We start from the raw sequence: 20,519 nt of genomic DNA, 5'->3' as shown, positions 1-20,519 counted from the left end.
TTGGATTTGGATGGAGGGTCTGGTTGATACTGACCGATGGCCCTTGACACAGCCAGTGTTCCATTGACCCTCCAGACTCCAAAGAACAGGACGCAACCTCCCAGCTGCTCGATCCGGCTCCTCTCGTCCTGTGTTGAGATATTCAGAAAGGGGCAGAAATACCGCTTCAAATAGACTGCCGCAAGAATGTCAGAAACCTCAAACCAGACCAATGAATCGCAAGCTACAGGTCTCTCTCAAATGACGTCACAGCCTGAAGACTGCAACGTTTGTTTGGACCTCAAATTTTTGTGCCGCGCGTTGGCTGTGCCATATTTCAGAGATATTTGGATCAACACGCCCACGTGTGTAGAACATCTGCCCGCTTTCTGCACATGCGCCTTTTGGCATTGTTTATACAGCTGTAATTTTCCTGCAAAGATGACATCCAATGAGAGAGATCTATTTTCTGGAAAAATGCACATTCTGCCAGTTTCATTGCCTGCAACTTCCAATGCTTTCCACAGACAACATGTTCCCTTTGATGTGTGAAATTTATTAGTGGGTGACGGGAATTGTCAAAATCAGAGTTACGAACTTCAGCCCAGCATGGAGAAATTTGATCAAAAAAATTACAATAACGAAACTTCTAGACCCATATGGTTTTAAGTGAAATGGCCTCACTCAGTATTTATTAACTCTGTTGGGAATGAGAATAATTTTGACTGTGTGACTCTCAAAGAAATCTGAAAACCTAATTCATTGACTTTACCCAGACTTTCTGGGACCAACATATAATAATTGCCAAGACATTTGTTACCATTTGGCAGAGAAAAGTTGTTTGAAATTTTGAACTGGAAGACTGCAATATCCACTACTATGGACTCACAAGGATAGCCTGTAGATTTATCATTACTCCATGATCACATCCCCAAAGCAGCCCATCAAAAATAGCCCTTGCAGGACTTTCCGTGACTTCCTAGGCCAACTTTTTCCAGGATGCTTCAGAAATCCCATAACCCTAAGAAGCCCTAAGAAAAAATTGTCAATTATTTCCTTGGTGCGTTGTGGGGAGGGGGTGACTCATGAGGGACTCCCCCATGATACCATGCATTTCCTTCCTTGTTGATCAATTTCTAAACCAGAACCACAGAGGTTATGGCTCATAGCCGGAAATCAACACAAAATATAAAGCCACATATTGCTCAGTCTGAAACAAGAACAGCAGAAAGTTGAGCATCGCTGCCTCCTCACGGAACAGCGAAAAAACTTCACATTATATTTGGAACTTGGTGCTTTATTAAGAACTCTACGTTTTGGGGGGTGGGGAGGGTGGCTAGGGACTCAAAATTTTCTTTAGAACTCTGAGTCTTTTGACTCCTGAGACCAAGTATCAAGATGGTGGCGGATATGGAACTTGTGGTCTTCTAAGAACTCGGCACACTTTTTCGAACTCAAAATGAATTATGTTTGGAACTGTTGAGTAATTCACATGACAAAAATCAATTCACCCCCCTTTCAAAAGTCATAAGACTAGACTGCTGGGTGCTGGCAAATCACATACAACAGTGACTCTGAAGGCTTTCCCAAGATTGAATCATATAACACACCAGCTGTTCTAAGTTAGGAAGAGCAATAGTTCCCAATTAGAACTGTCATTTTCCCCCCTGGAACATTCCAAATATCTTTAGGTTTGTGATCTCCAAAATGCTGACTGGATAGAACATTTACATCTAGAAATGATTAGGAAACGCATGTAATTAGATCTATGCACACTGACGGTGGAAGCAGGGGGCCAAAGTCACCAATGGTCGTCCTCCTCCCCACTTTTGTGACTGGGAGGACCCCCTTTGGTAGGTCCTACAATGGAGCTGGGATTACTGCACCAGTCTATGAATGGCTGATGCCTGATGGTCTGCCCCCCTCTCCCACTTTACAATCTGTTTTACCACAGCTATCTATGCACCAAACTGATAAGTTAATGACACATGCTGGGCTACACGCGCACACTGGGGATCAAATAACATCTCTTGTGCTTAGCTACAGGTGTCTACGCGATCCAGTCAGTATACAGGGATTGGTGACCCTGCCTTACCGGTCGTTCTGGTTTGTGCGGCTCCATGAGCGTGACAGGCTGACCCTCTCTCATCAGATACACCTGGGAGTCCCCCAGCCACGATATGTGCAGCGTGTCCGATTCTATGATGACCGCCACACCTGTAGTGCCACTCCCTAAACCCTACAACAATGCGCATGGCAAAAAGGGTAGATGGTACATAAACAAACAGGAATGAAGAAATCGTCCTCGAAAGTCAATTCACACTTCAGGTGAATGCAAAAGGAAAGCAAATTTGACACCATAAAACAACCCTTGGAGCAAAGTTGGATAGCGTTGTTGAAACTTCTATGAATTCACAGCACAACTATCCTAACTTCACAAAATCGTGCCCGTGCTTGCCTTCGCTCCAAGTATGAGCTGGCCCTCATTCTCTTTTGAACTTCATAATGAAAACAAGATTTCTGTACCACTTTTCAAAAGTTCTATTCTGAAACAAACTTTAGAGCATTTCTTTTCCAAACTGGATCCATTTTCATCATTAAACAGAAAATTTTGCTCAACAAATTTATGTACTAAGCAACCATTTGTACAGCACCAGGCACAAGCAATATACATACTGTGCCTCTCAGGCGGATAACCAGCTTTTGCTGAGCAAACTTGTTCTACACTTGGCAAAATTCTAAGCGCAGCAGCTCTGGGAAATTCAGTGGGGCTTGTTGCGTACCTCCCTACGTGCTTTCTTCAGGAAGCCCTCGTCGGTGATCTGGAATGATTTGGCCAGCGCCTTGGAGGGGTCGTCCAGGAAGCAGTCTTGCCGGATGGCGTTGCCATGGAGATGCTGGCAGGCGTACATGGCAGCGTCCGTGCCCCCGTGGCCATCATAGACGGCATAGAAAGACCTCTCCTTGTCATTCTGTCAGGAGAATGGTGACACTGGTTAGCTGGCATGTGGTACGCTTGATAACATGTGACAAACTCACTGTCACAAAATCTTGTCTTGAGTTATTGGCTCCAAATTTTTCAACAATATGATCATAAAGAGATTTCCAGTCTTTATTTTCAACTGTCACAAAGAAAATTACAATATTGGCACCTCCACGTAAACACTGAGACAGTGCAACCTTAAAAGCTGGATTTTGTTTACCACCATCAAGTTAAAGAAGCTTCCTTGAAGTTGCTTTCTAAAATAGTTGAAACAGTTTCCTAAAACCCAAGTGAAATCATATTCTTTAACTCAGCTTTTCGATCTACAGTATCAGTTTTACACGTGAAGTAGTGTCCTGAATTCAGCTGATATCCGTTTTTCCCCAGGTCAGCTAGAATCCGTATCCTGAAAAAGCAGATTCAGAATCTTCTCCAAAAGGTACAAAGTGCGACGAGGGCCCCAAACCAATGTTATTGCTCATCTGGGACAAACAGCATCAATGTCATAGTACGCTGAGGCAGGTACTGCCCACAGTGCAGAGCCCAGCTTATCTGCAATGTCACTAATGAGCTAAACAGGTGATCCACTCTGTGTACTGTGTCACATGCAATTTAATGCGCTGATACATCATGTATGTAGGATGTGTTCCTGGGTAGCCCCTTGTGGCTGGAATTACTGCACAAGTGCGTCATTTCTTGTAACTGGTCCATCAGGCCGCAATTAAATTAGCCCAGACTTCAAAGAGACCCACGCTTTTTCTAATAAGTCTGTGAGGACGCACTGATGCGTACATGAACAGTACAACCTAGGGGTGCACGTTTGTTCAGGATTTTAAAGATACGTGCCCAGAAAATGAACCAGGAAATGCATTTGAACCCCCCTTTGGGAGAAGAACTGCATACCTGCACTTGAATTGGTAGGCATCAGAAAGTTGAAACAAAGTAAATCCCTCAAAAAGGTTGTGCTCGATGCGCTGATATAAAATATATGTGACTTCAGTTTACTGCTCCTTAAAGTGTAGCTGCAATGAAGTTTTCTAAGACAATTTTTCTGCACCTTAATACTCTTCTTCAACGAATGAAAACTATTTGGCATCCCGTTAAGGTTAAATGCATTGAAAAGTGCAGTTTTTTTTTAAATTGTTCAATTATTAATGCTTTCCTGGACAACTGAGGGCACTGTTCCTGTGATGTCATCCAAGGAAGACATGGTTCAGTACATTTACTTGCTGACATTGTTTCTGTGGGATAGTTGCTTGCTTGTTGCTCTGCCCTTCCACAACTCTGAATCACCAAAGAAAAGAAAAGTTGGACCTGCAAAATCTAAATAAAAGTGCAGGAGTTTTTCGTGCATCAACCAATGCAGCACTGAGGTTTCCTCCTGGCATGACTTCACAGTTTTTCTCACAAATATGGAAATCTCATTAGCGTAAAAAAAAAAAAGGTGTTCTTCCTGGGATGACTTTACAGTTTTTCTCACAAATATGGAAATCTTGAAGTGGACCCGCCAACCTTGAGATTAAAGAGCGCATTTAGGTCGGGCACAATGACGTGCCTATCCTCCATCCTCTTGCGGGTGTTCTTGACGGCGTAGAGGGAGACCTGGTGGAGGCGTGGGGGCAGACGCAGGTCGGGTAGGTCCGTCTTCCAGCGCTCGCACAGGTCATTGACAGTGGTCCACACCAACGGGAAGATCTGACCCGCATCGTACACTGTTGCCGAAAATTGTTAAAAATGGAAAAACAAGGGGGGGGGGAGGCTGGTTTCCATTGTGGGAGGTTTTCAGACAGCTGTAAACTGAAATACTCGAGGAGACATGACTCAGAACTAAACTTGACACCACTGTGAAACTGAAATTGCGTCAGACAGTTCAAAGGAAACCAAAAACAGAAGCAAGTGTACAGGTGGGTGAATGATTTCCATTTTGTGTGAGCAAGTGCAGCTTTCACAGCTTTGAGATGAGGTGATTTTTCTCATCAGGGTGCAGCAGTATTCAATCTACATCTACATATCGTACTGGTACATGTACTATTAAGTGGTTATACTTCAAAGTACATGCATATGTTTATCCATCTGCACTTTCTTCGCTCATTCACGTACATGTTCACAGTGTGTCATGACTCAGGCTTACTTTTGGGTTGAAATGCTGACCTGTGGAAATTCACAGGAATTTCCATCCACTGAAACCTTTAAATAACCTGTTTCTCAACAATACCACCGAGGTGCATTCATTTTTTTTAACCTTCACGATCGTATCATATTCAGGGACTGTATGTACATCACATTTTCTTCTAAATACAATGCATGTATCAGCACATGTAGCCATCTTCCCGGCTTGTTTTTCTTTTCATTTTGTTTCTTGTACGGCGTGTCAGCGAACCTTATATGGTTGTACAAGTTTTCGCATATTGTCCTGTCTCTTTCCTGACTTCCTTAATGCTGTAGTATTTAGATTCCTCATCAATTTATCGGTTATCCGCATCATATCCACCCTTCCCATGCTAAATGCAACAATGGTCACAGGTTTTTGTATACTATGGGCCCCGAGCATGACCAAAAGAACAACTATGAGATGCATGCGTTGCGTTCGAGGCACTTCCAACAAAAGGAACACTCCCTGTCAGCATGGCTCTTCCCAACAGATGATGGGAGGATGCTTCCGCTCAACGCGGATTGGATCCAGCAGGCCAGATGAGTGGCAGAGCATGCTGTGCAACTGCATCACGCTCAGGTTGAGATTTATCCAGTACAATGCAACATGCCACAAAACCCACAGTTGGGTTTTGTGGCATTCTGTTGCACTTTGTTGCATTCTGTTGCATTTCGTTTCAATTTTTTTTTCATTTTGTTGCATTAAGTGGAGTTCCCCTTTCAAATTCTATGAACATTGGTGGATTATGAACCATCTGGACAGTCGGTGGTGGTAAAATTGTTTAGCACAGCACGCGCAAACAGTGGCTTTAGAAATGACTCAAGGAATGACCACAAGAACTTGTCACAATTCCCACGACGACAAAACATAACACTGACTCTCTTAAAATGAGATGAAAGACTTCCTTACATGTGCATGTGATGTCATCATCATCACCGTATCTTCCTTCGTCATCCACAACGAATATCGTGAGGTCCTTGCTGAGGACGATGTCCACAGTGGCCCGAGCAATGGCTGCTGCCAAAACGTAAGGAGCTTTGCTGGAGAGGGTAACAAAAAATCAAGAAAGAATTAAGACCTGCAGGCGCTGTCTTGATTTCTTGTGGTGTCTTGTGTAAAATTCAGTCCTAAGGAAAATGTATGGAAGAACTGATGAGACAACTTGTTTTGCTTTGTTGTGCTCTGTCGAAGTCCGTCTAGGATGAAACCGTTCAAGCTGGTGGGACAACTCATTCTGATTTCTGTTTCTCTGTCCCTCTTTTCAACATCTGAAAAATTCCCAAGCCGTTTGTGGTAAAGGAGAACACTGTCAATATGATGCTACCTCAGACGGACATTGCAGGGTTGGGGAGGTTTGCTCAATAAATTATGAACTGTAAAGTACATGCAGCTCACTGAAAGCAGTTGGGGAATGTTTGTTACTGTCCAACATCAATTTTGAAACATGTACATGTAAATGTACTTTAATGTATCTCAAATACATATACAAAAAAGCAATTCACACCCTGTTTTGCCATTTCGGTAAGACTTTTAATCGCATGCAGGAAATGCACATGTATACAGCTAGCAAAAAGTTGGGCCCGAGGCAATCTGAAAACATCAAAATGGCACATGTATATATACATAATTTACAGAGGTGCAGTCTACATGTACATGCACATGCACTGGTACCATTAAGTACCATTCATGTACTACGGCATATACAACACATGTCTATACATGTACATGTACCTTTTTTTTCAAAGCACATTAACATTCTTGAGGCTAAAATCTGATCAAATACCGGCACCCGGTACCAAGGTGCCTCTAAAGATGGGGGAAATTTACAACCTATGATTTAACTGGCACATTTCACAAGAACGTATGTCTGAAATACATGTACATACCAGTTACATTCCGTAAATGTACAAGACCATGGTGCTACAAAATTTGTGTTCTGTTTGCTTTTGGCACAAACTGTGAACAGACTTAGAATTTGTTTTATTTTGACATTTAAACGCTTAAATGCCACATCCATTAAAGAGAAATTCTGTGACATGACGCCTTTAAGATTGCACCGCAAGCACGTTTACAGATGCTCGAGATGACCTCCAGATGATTGACAGCCTTCGCGGCCAGGCGCAGAACGAGGGAATGTCCGGCCCTTTTGAGTGCCGGCAACTTCACTTTAATATCGGCCGATTCCCGCTGCAGTGCTGGCATCTGTGTCAACAAACTTATGTCAATTAAAAAAAAAAAAAAACTGCGAATGAACGAGACTCGAATTTCCATTCCATGACCTAGACTGACGCATGCTGGTGTAGTTGCCTCCATGTTCCAGTAATTGAACATGAAGGCTACTGGGTAAAAAAAAAATAAAAAAAAAATATACAGTTGATCTTTATAAAAGGCAAAAGTTTGTTGGTGCTGGAAGTACATGCACGCATGTAAACAGCTGTAAAACTGCTACAAATCATCAATCTTCTGAAAACAACATTGCAGTGATCTTACGCAACTACGGTACACATACATGTAACAATACACATGTACATGTATGGTGACTCATAATATCACTGTGCACCACCAGGAGGTTCCATGGAAGGGCCATTTTTTGCAGTGAATGGTGAGAAATGGTTGACAAAATCTATAAGCCGGCTGCTATAATCCTTTTTTCTGTCTACCGCATGGATGTCTCAATCTATCATTAATTTCCCTAGGTTGGCGACTGACATTCGCTCAAGTTGTACAAATCACAGCAAGGCAGCCCTGCTTCTGTCTGCTTCTGTAAACTTGAACAATGGCATCTCCATGGCAACCTCTTGGTGATGCACGTACATGTACTGCAAATCACCCCTAATACGTTTGCATTTGTCCCCAAATTCTTCTAGTTTGAGCAGTCTCAACACAAATACAGCACAAGTAGGCCTACCACACATGTGTATGAAACTTTAACTCGGGGACCAAAAATGTGACAGGAACTCATTAAAGTTCCAATGATACAGGAACTCATTAAAGTTCCAATGATACAGGAACTCATTAAAGTTCCAATGATTCAGCTGATTTAAACCTCAAGTCAAATACCAGTTTGGACATGCGTGTCTCTCTTGTAAGTACATGTACATGTCCTTGCATGTACACATGTATGGTGTCTGGATCTAAATTTGAAAACAATTCCATTTTGTCAGAAACTGACTGAAACACACGCGCAACTATAAATTCTAATTTTATGAAGTGTTTTTCAATTTGGGATGGTAAGATTAAGATTTGAAAGAAAATGAAAAAATCGGCTGATGTGAGAAGAATTTTGCGTGCTTGCAACAATGCCAAATAATCACACCTATTCAACTTCAAACACAGACATTCCAAAGTTCGCTCGAGTCCCATATCTCCACCACAGACCTACATGTACATGTACACTGTCGCATCCCCATGCACGTGTTGTGCCGATACCCCACCCCAATGCCATTCATGTTGTCTGTTTACTGCAATCATTAGAGCCCTATTGTCAGGATTATTGACTATCTGGCACATTGGCACAGACACCCCTACATGTACCTTGGCTCTAGCCCTGGCCTGGTCGCCAAGGCTACAATCAACATGGGACTCTGGGACAGACTTTCTCAAGTCCTTCTGGCATTGGACTGGCATTTTTCAGAGGATCTGTGGTCAAATGTCCTTTGCTGGAAAGTCATGTGAATAATTTGTAAGGGTGAGATTGCATCTACACCATGACGTACCCCACATGTACAGTGTACATTTACATCACCTCACCTGAATTAGGGTCCAACTTTAATGGTGTGCCAATTTGACAATCTCTATTGATTTTTTTGGCAGCACAATGTCCTTGTCCTGTCTGTAGATTTGTAATCCCTCTGAAAAACCTAAGGCACCACGCACTGGGATGTGAAAGGCTTCATAATGCACTCTGCATGCGTTGCTTTCAATTTTTTAGTGAGTGTGGTCCACCTACTGGTACAATATACATGTATCTAGGAAAAGCTACCCTTAAAGCCCTTCGAAATCTACCGCACGTACATGTACATGGAGGTTTCATCGACATGTTGGTTTCACAATTTGAGCAGAAACTCCTCGAAAATGAACAGTGTCCCCCTACAATGACTCACAGCCACAGCGTCCTTATATGTCAGGAAATCTAAGGGAAAATTTTGCATACATGTTCTAAAAGACCAGTGCGCCTTCTGAGACGACCAACGAAACACTGAAGACAAACAGAGAGCTGCATGAAATACATGTACCGGTACCAGACTACTCCGGAGTTAAATTATGTCACACGCTCTAAATTTCACAAATTGTATGTACATCGGCAGATGATGGTACATGTACCATAGATGTACTGGTGTCAGTCTACCATGGAGTAGTCTGTACAGTGAATCTGCAGATGAACATGCACATGTACACTACCAGCACACTGTACATTTCTACCTCAATGACTGCACAGTACCAACAAGACCACAAATACCTGTTACAGTGCCTGCTTAATCAAGCATGTGAGTCCAGTACCAAAGTGCAACAGTGCATTAATAAATCAATGCATATAATTCTGCACAGGTTATCAAAGTACATGTAGAGTACATGTCAATGTACAAAGCATGCATGTGAACGTGTACAATCAAATCAATAGGCTTTTGGCTAGGAAAGATCATGAACATATTTCAATGAACTTTTCTCATGGGCGCGGATGACAGTTTCGCAGGCATATACGGTACTGCAAGAAAGGATGTATTTTTGATGGTTCATGACATGTGCACAAGAAATGCATGTACTGTGCATGTGTTGATAAGAAATAAAAGGAAAGTATACACGTGTACAGAGAACATGTCTACATGTCCATGTAAGCACCATGTATTTAAAATGCCATAAGCATTACTCAGTCTGAACTCCCCTCGTCAACCCAATCCATCCAAATGCATCCATGTATGCATTTTCACCTGTTTCAACCCTAAAGCAGGGCACATGCTCACACTGCACAACTTGCCACGTTCAAATCTCTACACGTATTTAAGTCAGGCCCATCGGCAAGGGACGGGGAGGGGGACCTGAGGGGATCGGATCCCCCTGGTGGGAAGCTGTCCTCCCATTGGTAAAAAGCACAAGCATAACAACTATATTGTGTTCTTGTGATATGGCCCCCCTCCCCAGCTGATACTGTGGGCCCCCCTTCATTAAGTTCATGCCTGAAGCTGGTGGCAGGGCTGACTTTACGTACATGTACCTCTATCTGTATATGGTAGAAAATTTGGATTGACCCCAAAACTCCTCTAAAGTCTGCATAAAAAAATGTGGGTCTCCGGGTCATGTGTTGAATACTCTTTACGTACACATGTACATTGTAGCTTGAGGCAACATGTACCGGTACTAAAGGATTAGTGAGGTTATCTACACGCTAGTACAAGCTTATTCAGTTGTGCACCAGACCCAAAGGAAGGAACGGGATTCAAATGTATTAATTTATGTTTTTTACTTTCTGGAACTTGAAGATACATGTATCTACATGTACATGTACAGAATACATGTACCAGTACAATATAGTCAATAACTAGCTCTGATGGCTGTCATAAATCCTAGTCCCCTGTGGTGCAATGGGGGAAGGAAAGACCTTGAGCATCATGAGCTACATGTATTTTGGGAGGCACCAGTAAATCCCAGTCCAAGCCCCCTCCCCCAATCCTGGGTAGGCCACTGCATTTATTTATTGGTTAACATCCAGGACTGGATCGTTTGCTTTCTTGCAGCACATGTATCGTACATGTCGTGTGCACACAAATGTGCAAGTACATGTATGTGCGGTATGTATATGTACATGGACTGTACATGTACCTGTATACATGTGCAAATAAGATGGGCTCTGTACACACAGCAATAATCATCTGCCTTCAGTACTGCAGAGAAATTCTCTCCCACATTGCAAACTGCATACAATGCAGGTCGGTATGTACGGATCAGAGCTGTGCAAGCAAACCTGAAATGGACTTGACATCCATCTTTATTCCCACTGTCACTTTCCATTTCTGAATTCCCAGCTCAAACACACAGCCAGTCCCCTACTCTCACCCCCATGTCAATCCATTCCGCCACACTCGGATCCAACCCCCCCCCCATTATCCCTTTACAGCCCACGCCATGGATTGAACTCTGGAAAGGTTCCCTGTTGCCCCAAGCACTTTTTCGCTTGCCCTGAACCGAGAAAGAACGAAAGAAGACAGTGGCTAGGGACTTAGAGAGATGCAGGGGAGTGAGAGTCTTGGCACAGGCTGTACAGGCATAGATCAAGGTGTTGATGCAGCACGTAGGCAGGTACTTTGTACTTGTACACGCATATGTACACAGCACACATGTTCATGTGCACGCACTCTAGATGGTGTACAGAGTACAATGTAATGTACATGTACATGTATACTGTACATATACTACTGCAATATACACTCTGTACGGGGAAGTCATTATGGTTGTAAATTAGGAAAATATCCCCAGCAATTACTCTTGAATGACAAGCCCCAAGTCAGATAATCTACCTTACTGTACCTTCCATCATGTCTGAGACATGAGAAAGTGATTCCAGTTATAATTACCCTACATGTGTGCACACGTGTACAATACACGTACATGTATGTATGCAAGGACAAGCACTGGTACAGGTATTGTTAGTTATCACACGAGTGCGAGTGGAACACAGAATAATGTACATGTAGTGCATCTGTGTCTTGTATGCCTCGGAGAAGAAGGCCGACTGGTACACGGGACGCAGATGCACTATATTATTCTGTGTTCCACGAGTACAATAACCAATTCAATGTATCTTCAAGCAAACTTGACATGCAGTGCAGATGTTATAGGGGCCTATTCCCACAAATATGCCACCTCTGAATTCGAAGTAATTTTTGCATTTGCGAGTTTTGCTTTTAGCGTTAAAAAATGCAATGCGTTGAGTTGAAAGAGCACATTATGCAGGGTTTGATATGAACGATGCAATACAGTTATAAATCACACTGTTTGTTGTCATGGACTGACCAATCAGAATTGAGAATTCAAGTCTGCCTGAGATACTTATAAATGTACAAACATTTTATAACCCTAATAAATGTACATGTGCACGTATGCCATGCATACCGGTACGTCGTACATGTACCGTATGCATACATGTACATGTATGTGCTGAGCATGTTGTACTGATGTTCATGCAGACTCCATACCAGCATCGAGTAGGTACAACGTACACCACGTGTAAACTATGCAATGCATAGTACACAATTGCAAATTAGTGCTGGTATCATTACCGCACTAGTACATGCTCAGACCTGTATAAAAACATGGAACCTAACATTGTAAAAAGCACATACACACGTATGCATGCGTGTAGGGCACTTGTAAGGTATGGGTGTTCCAATCAGTGCAATGTCTACAGGGCTCTTTAAGACCCCAGTTCATATCATAGCGGTACATGAGCTTTTTGCTAATCACTGCGGTTATGGTTACTCTCACAGGCACCCCGTATTTCTCTTGAAAGCTACCTGTATGCTGGGGAGGAGGGATCAAGATGTTCAAGCAGTCATCCACCCCCTCCCCAGCTTTCCTTTCCGATGCCATCGCCTACATGTACATACAGTGCTAGGGACAAGATCCGCTGCTCGCCTTGTTCCTGGGGTCAGGGCTGAGGACAACAGCAAGGGGGGGGGTACAGAGAAGACAGGTTGACCGAGGTCACTGCACATTACTACGTGGCCTCAGATTTATTGATCTCCAGATCCTATTGACCAGTGTATTTCATGGTCATCCCTACCTAACATGTAACGTTCTTTTAATCTCTTTGCTGCCAGATTGAAAAAAAAAAAAGCCACTTCTCAGCCACTTCTTATATTGATTTTCTGCCTTCTCATCAGCACTGGCTGGGGCTCTTCTGGGCAGGTGGGGATTTTGTAGTTGTAGGTACAGAATCCACAGGTACATGTACATGTACACCTGCATATATATGGATATGAACACGTAAGAATTGGGTATACATTTGCATACAGAGTGTACAGACATACAGCCGTACAAGGCACAAATACGTACAACCCATACCCCGGTACAATGTACCTTTCTCCAGTCACAGACAGCCAAAAATGTTATCCACTGCCCGCCATACATTAAATAGACATGCATACATGTACATCACACATGACTTGATTCTGACTGAAAGGGTAGCTCTGGCTTGTCCATCCGCCCTGTTTTCATGTTACATAATACACAATATAGAATACAGACTACAGTACATCAAAACGTAATTTCGTCCTCCACGATGTTTAGTGTAGATGTACCAGTATAATGATACACCAATATTAAGGTACACCTTTGTAAATATTTACATTGGTAATCTAATGCATACAGCTTATTCTGCCTTAAACTTTTGACAATCTGGTAAGTCCAAATTCAAAGCTTAGACTCCGAAAGTAATTTTGTAGTTTTTCCAATACACAAGGTGGACTACTGACCATTCATGTACAAGTATGTGTATTTCACTGGAATTATATGATTTTGTTGCTGGAATCTGACCATGGAATTGTATTTGAGATCCGGAATTAGGGAGGTGACTGTACATCATCCATGCGCGCTGTGCCCATGTACATGTACATGTCCGTACATGTAACCCCCTGAATCATCCAATGGCGAGTTCCAATCAGTAAAAAAAAGAAACGTCCCAGAAAAAATCATTGCCCCCCGCACCTTTGAAAAGGTACCGTAGTTATTTGTCCCCCCTCCCACTTTATAGGACTACCAGCCATTGGAGGTGCATTGCAACTTCATAAATATTGTACCATATTCTTTTCAATCTAATGGCCAGGGTTTACCCCCCCCCAAAAAAAACCCCATTCCATCGCTGTTAGTACACATACCAGTACAGTGTACACAGAACATGTGCTGGCACCATACATGTACATGTACAGTATGTGTTTATCCTCAGAATGGTGGGTTGGAGAGATAAGACTCTAATTGGCTCAGTCTTCACTGCCTTGGTGTACCATAGAGCTACATGTAGCTCTATGGGTGTACAATGTAGTGTGTCTGGACCAAACGGCAGGATTCCAAGCTGCGATCTCTAAATACACAGTACATGTACATGATGTACATGTATGTATTGTAAACCTGAAACAGCTCTCCACCAACTGAACGCAATACATGTACTGTACACGTACATGTACATGTACTGTCACATCCTTGAGATTCTACATCAATGTACATGTACATCTACCGGTGTGTGTAAATGAAAGGCAGTATGCTATAAACTTGTCAAAAATACCTGATCAACAATTTACTATGAAATGTTTGTGCATGTACATACATTATACATGTACCGGTATGTAAACTACATAGGGCCCGTGCATACATGCCCATGCAATGGATTTTTAATAACAATGATGAAAAAAAAAAAAGCATCCATGCACATGCAGCCAGGTTTCTATAATCAATCAAGATCTAAACAGAGAAATTGCACTGGTGTGACCAATTCAGATTTCGACTATTATTCAAGGGTATTCCCAACTGAAAATAATCTGTACATGTACAGCAGCTATGGTGTAATGAAAGGATATTATCCAATTTCTAATCGGGCCATTGTGCTTTGCCATCCAGGTCATGTTCCATGCACGCTGCATAATAACTCCCCCTCCTCCCTTTTATTGTGACCGATCAAATGTCGCAGCCAGGCATGAATCTCTCAGTTGTTGGCTCACAATTTGCCGGGCGGATGTCAGGTGTGGGAGCTCCACTTTTAGCTGATCACCACAGACTGAAGTCAACCAAAATACCAGTAGCTTCCAAGTGTAGATTTGCACTCAAAGGGTAGTCTGCAAACCCTACACTCAGTTTGTTTTAGACCTTCAAACTGCACCTTTGTGTCTCTGTTAACCTTATTTTCAACCTTTTTTTCTCAATATTTCAAAAGGTACTTTTTACCCTTTTTGGTTTTTATGCTAATGAGATTTCCACATTCATGAGCAAAACTGTGACTTCATCTCAGGAAAAATACCTCAACGTTACAATGGTTTGTACACAAAAAAGTCCTGCATTTTTGTAGCTTTTGCTAAAGTCAGTTTTCTCTTCTTTGCTGATTTACTGTCATTTATGTGCATAGCAATAAGACGGCATCAATCCCTTCATCAGGAATGTTAATTCTGGGTTTACAATTTGAACAGAAAAGCCTATGCAATGGGCTATGTCTTCCCTAGAGGACTTCACAACAACAGCACCCTCAGTTGTCCAGGATAGATACATGTACCAATAATTTAAACTGTTTTAAAAAGTGCAAAATTCACTGCAGTTCCTGATACACTTTAACATGTAAATTCATCTACATGTACATGTAACCATGGTAACTGGGTAAATTAATTTCAACTACATACATGTACATGTACTGTACATAAAACAAATGTTCCAAAAAGCACAAAATACTGTGGTACCGGTACATACCGGGTACATTACTGACACGGGGACATTGTAACAGAGTACTCCGTACACAATGGCACCATGGGCCACACAGTGGTGTGACAAATTCAGTTTGTGCACTGATATTGACTGATTATGGTGTCGCAATGGTTCATGTAAAGTATGATATATCATGGTCTTTCTTCACATCTCACAGACTGAGATACTCCCTTGACGTTTTCTCACCATCAACTCTCCCCAAAGGGAGGAGAGAGACACTGCACCAAATCTGTGCAAGTACATGTACAATGTAATTTGGTTAGCTTGGGGGAAAGTTGAGTGCCTTAACACATCAGGACAGTGAGTGGGATCCAGTGACCTTATCTGTACCAACAGCTCCACTTCCCTGGATTTTCAGGGAAGCCTCTGTCTGTTTACTTAAGGGAGTTTTTGATGTGTAACTGCAGTGTGCATGCTCAGGTCGCAGAGCACATCTTTGGGGCAGAGAGTTTGTGCTTTCACGTACATACATGTGCATGTTGTACATGTTTATACATGTACTTACACATGTAAAATGAAGTTTATCGTCTATGATCAGACGTACATGTATGTACATGTCCGCTATGCAAACTCAGTTCAATTGATGTGCTGTGGTACCGGTACATACCGGTACCAACAGTAATCGGTATTTATACTGCAATTGAAATAAACTTGGGAATGGGAAATTCTCTTCACTCTTTTTGTCTTCCTCTGGAATTCATTTTCATTTCACAAAATGTTGGAAACTTTTCCTTCAGCAGGAAACGATTTTCATACTTTTTCACGATAACGGGGAAGAGATTTTCACACCTTACACCTTTTCACACATGGGAGAAAAAAAAATTCATACCTAAAATAAATGGGAAAGATTTTTATGGCTTTTCACACATTTGGAAAAACATTTTCACACCTTTTCACACATGGGAGAAAATATTTTTACACTTTTTCACACAAGAGGGAAAAAATTTTCACATCTTTTCCAGTACGTGGGAAATGATTTTCCTGCATTTTCAGTTCACACAAGTGGGAAAGCATTTTTCAACCCTTTTCACACAATTGGGAAAATATTTTTTCATGCCTTTTTTCCACAAGTGAGAAAACACCGTCACCCAAGGGAGGGGGGAATGTGAATGCAAATTCATTTCACAAAATGTCCCATTCATGGTGTTAACTTTCAATACCTTATGCATCATGTGCACTTGTGCAAAACGGAAATTACATGTAGTATGCGATAAAGGAAACAGTGCACCATCACTGTGATCATTACAAATGCACAGGATGTGGTTTTTCAGTTGAGAAAGCACTGTCCTGGTACCAGCTCATTCCACGATTAACGCACCGTTATACCGGGTACATGTATGTAGACCTACCGAAATATGGATCACGTCAATGTACAGATGTATGTCCCAATATTTACAATGTAGGTCATATACCGCTAAAAGTAGATCCTGAGCTTTTTTGGTGCTGAGCACCATCAGGGTAAATGTACATGTACCTGACTTTGACTGATTGGCATGAACCTTCATAAATTACATACCGGTAGCGCACCTGTTTCCTACGCAAAAACTGTGTTAACCTGTCCAACAGCACAGCAGACTGCACCCGACTTGAACATGATTGTTGCCGTGTTACAAATTCCCCAGCAAACCCTGAAATGACCCCCCCCACCTGTATTGCTGATACTGTATGTCACATATGACATGTATGAGGCACAATTTTCAGCCAACGAGGAAGCCCTTCCGTGACTCGCTGGTGACCCACAACATGACGGTGATCTCTGACCGAGGACAGGAAGTGTGACAAAGACATCCAGAGCCCCATCGCAGTATGAAGGAGTCCCCCCCCCACTACTACGCACACTTATCATGCCCACTTTGGCTCACAAGCTAAATCAGATCCCACAGGTGACTGCCTGACAAAGTCCCTCACCACAGTGTACTTGTAAGCGTACACGGTACATGTACATGTACATCATGTATACAGTACAGTACATTACTCAGCACATATTACACAGCTACGACATATGTACAGTACATGAACATGTACGCATAAGGCCTACAGAATGTACAGCACTACATGTACATGTATACATGTACATTATCGGATTATGGATTTCAATAAAGATATGAGTCTTTGAATAAAACACACACGTACATATAGGAGTGCTGGTAACTGGTTCTACTTGTATGTCACGTTAGTGGCAGACTCCAGTGAGTTTTGCTTTTGACAATGAATATGGAATGTGTGCATGCAATTACAGGCTTCCAACTCCCACTCACTGGGGTTAAAACGCCCATGAGGGTCAAAATCACCCAGGCATCCGCTTGATTTAATAAAAACTTACAAGATACCGGTGCATGTACTTGTACGAGTGCAAAAATTACTGAACAATGCACATAACGGTAAATAGCAAAAGGAATTACATTCACTGAACTATTTTAAGGGTTTGGAAGCGCTGTTGAAAATGTGAATAAAAAAGTTGAATTTTAAAAAACGACCAGCAGAAGTTTAGCCACATGTGGTACATAAGGTCTTTTTTATTTGATACATACGGTAAGTTAACTACATAAAAACAAATTAATAAAATATTTCTGTCAATTTTAATATTTGCTTTAAAAGGCATTTTGAACTGGAATTCTTAAAAAATCCCATAACCTGGGTAAAAATTCTCCACAGACTCGCCATAAATGTTTTTCCTACAAGGATCTGGAAGCAAATTCACCATTTTTCTTGTATAGTGGCAGATGTAAGCATCTCTTTAACATGAAAATACCACCTTTTAATCTTAAGAGGGTATTTTCAAGTTGTTGACGCTTTGTTGATGCTAATTGTGAGTGCTGACGCTCGTTGACACTAAAATACCACAACCAGTTTTGCACCCCTTTGCTGGCAGTCTGTACGTACATGTATGTACATGTAGAAGAAAGCTGAGCCGTTTCCCTCATTTCTGACCAATCTTCTTTGCAAAAAAAAACATGTAGGTGCACCAAGCACCTGTGCTCTAGGTAATCCAGTAATCCAGTATGAACTGGCTTCTTTCCAGATTGTGAACAGGTATGGAAAAATCACTGGTTTGTGACCTTGATGAAGTGCAAACAGTCCTGGAAAGATACATGAAGATAAACATATGTACTACTCAGTTGCCTAATTGCACTCATGCACAAAATTAAAAAGGTAGTCTCATATTTGCAGCTGTCCAGAAAGTGACAAAATGACCACATTGATAAGTATTTGTTTCAGATATAATTATGGAAGTTGGAACCAAGCGTCCAATGGAGTAATTCTTTCCAACAGGCAAGCTGTCATTTTGAAGAGAGCAATGAAAGACGACCATTTCCACCTTTCGCCACTTTTAACATGTTTAATACATGCATGCACGATGCACATAGTACACGTGCACAATTGCTATCGCATATTGATGCAAATTAGACCTTTCTTACAAAGCCAAAATTGAACACAACACAGGAACCGTAGTATTAAGTTTGCAGCATGACAATTAGCAAGCAAGTACACAGCATATCACCACTGGTAAACGGGTTTGTTGTAAACACTAACAGTACCTCCACTCTGACTAAATCAAGTGTTCCTCAAACTAGTCAAAGTTGAGTTTCCTCAACCAATTTTACTAACTCATGTTTTGGGGCAGTAAATTCAACCTTGACCTGGCATGTCCTCTAGTAGCATTCAACAGACTCGCGGGAATGTCTAGCACTCTGGTAAAAATGCACGCCTTTTAGGTCAGGGCTAAGTTAGAAAGAAAAAGCTCGACTCACTTTTGGCCGACAAGGCAATTGGTGACCCACTCTAAACATTCGCCCTCGATCTCCTCCTTGGTCATGTGGCAAGTCAGGCTAGAAAACGGCAGGTTGTCCGTGCCTGCGTGGGTCGAGCTGAACTCCTGCAGAAACTTCTTGAAGTTGGCCACGTCTAGGCGTGGGTCGGAACCCATCTTGGAAGGGGTGGAAATACGGGGGCCTCTGCAAAGCTGCAGAGTTTGGCTTTTGAAGGGAGTTTTTTCGCGCACCGAGTTCAATTTTCGTCTACGCTTCTACTGTCCCGGTGCATGACACTGCGATTCAATGAACCAGTGCAGCACGCGTACTGCATGCACGACGAACAATAGTACGGCTACGACTATCAAAAAGACGTGTTCTATGGAAGCCGCTAGCAGCCATTTCCCATATCCTTGTGTACCATGGGCGGCCGTAGCCAAGTATCCTGACAGGGTCGTATTACATGAGCGTCGGCCACGTACAAATTGTGTAGATTGGATGTCGGGTCAAGTATGACGTCACACCGTGGTTTGCAGATATTTTCGTCCCGATTAAAAACTAAATCGAGATGGGAGAGATTTTGGGATTAAGATTTTGCGGTTTTTTCCGGCTAAGTAGAAGACTGTATTTTAAGCTTAGGGGATGCGTCACTAGTTTTCGTTTCGGTTTTGACAGTAGCTCAAATATTAATAGCAGCTGCATTAAATTAGTTCTTTGGGTTTTTTTCTTGCCATAAGGCCTAATGCCTACCTTGGTGATGTCAGTCGTTGCCACAGTAACCGAGCGTGTATCCTTGTGAGTCTGACCAACAAAATGGACAAACATAAACAACAACCCTTCCGACATTGAAAGGGCAATGACAAATAATGAATTAAATGAAAGGTGTGCGGGAATGTAGTAAATATGATTTGAATTGGTGCAGGCTTGGTACATTTTTGTGCAAGATGCACAAAGTATGATTACACCAGCACTGTTACCTTACCGTCCCATCCGAACAACACCTCCCCAAAACAATCAAATATAATCATAATGTAATATAGAATGGAACCACAATTTCACGTACATGTAAGCCTTGAGCCAATTTCAAGGGCCCTTAGGATAACAAGCACTAATGAGAGGCCCGGGACATTCTATTTCAAACTTATACATTTCTACTTGTCCCTCTTATAAGTTGACACAAATGAAACCAGTAGAG

At 42.1% G+C, this 20,519-nt stretch overlaps 1 protein-coding gene across 1 annotated transcript in view; it reads right to left on the bottom strand.

The window, feature by feature from the left end:
* LOC110986294 (protein phosphatase 1F-like) overlaps positions 1-19,663 on the bottom strand; it is a 28,590-nt gene extending 8,927 nt beyond the window's left edge. The window contains exons 1-6 of the mRNA XM_022248057.2: positions 19,325-19,663; positions 6,024-6,154; positions 4,475-4,674; positions 2,763-2,951; positions 2,075-2,218; positions 35-128 (exon numbers count right to left, since the gene is read on the bottom strand). Coding sequence (XP_022103749.2) covers positions 35-128; positions 2,075-2,218; positions 2,763-2,951; positions 4,475-4,674; positions 6,024-6,154; positions 19,325-19,500 — 934 coding nt within the window. The 5' untranslated portion in view covers positions 19,501-19,663. The remainder of the gene's footprint in view (positions 1-34; positions 129-2,074; positions 2,219-2,762; positions 2,952-4,474; positions 4,675-6,023; positions 6,155-19,324) is intronic.
* Positions 19,664-20,519: the final 856 nt, after the last annotated feature.

The sequence above is a fragment of the Acanthaster planci genome, unplaced genomic scaffold (assembly GCF_054643075.1).
Source record: "Acanthaster planci isolate LZ-2023a unplaced genomic scaffold, COTS_SCS Contig1, whole genome shotgun sequence".
In the NCBI taxonomy this organism is placed as follows: Eukaryota; Metazoa; Echinodermata; class Asteroidea; order Valvatida; family Acanthasteridae; genus Acanthaster; species Acanthaster planci.
Note: the sequence above shows the minus strand (reverse complement) of the source record. Positions and strands in the feature narration are given on the sequence as shown.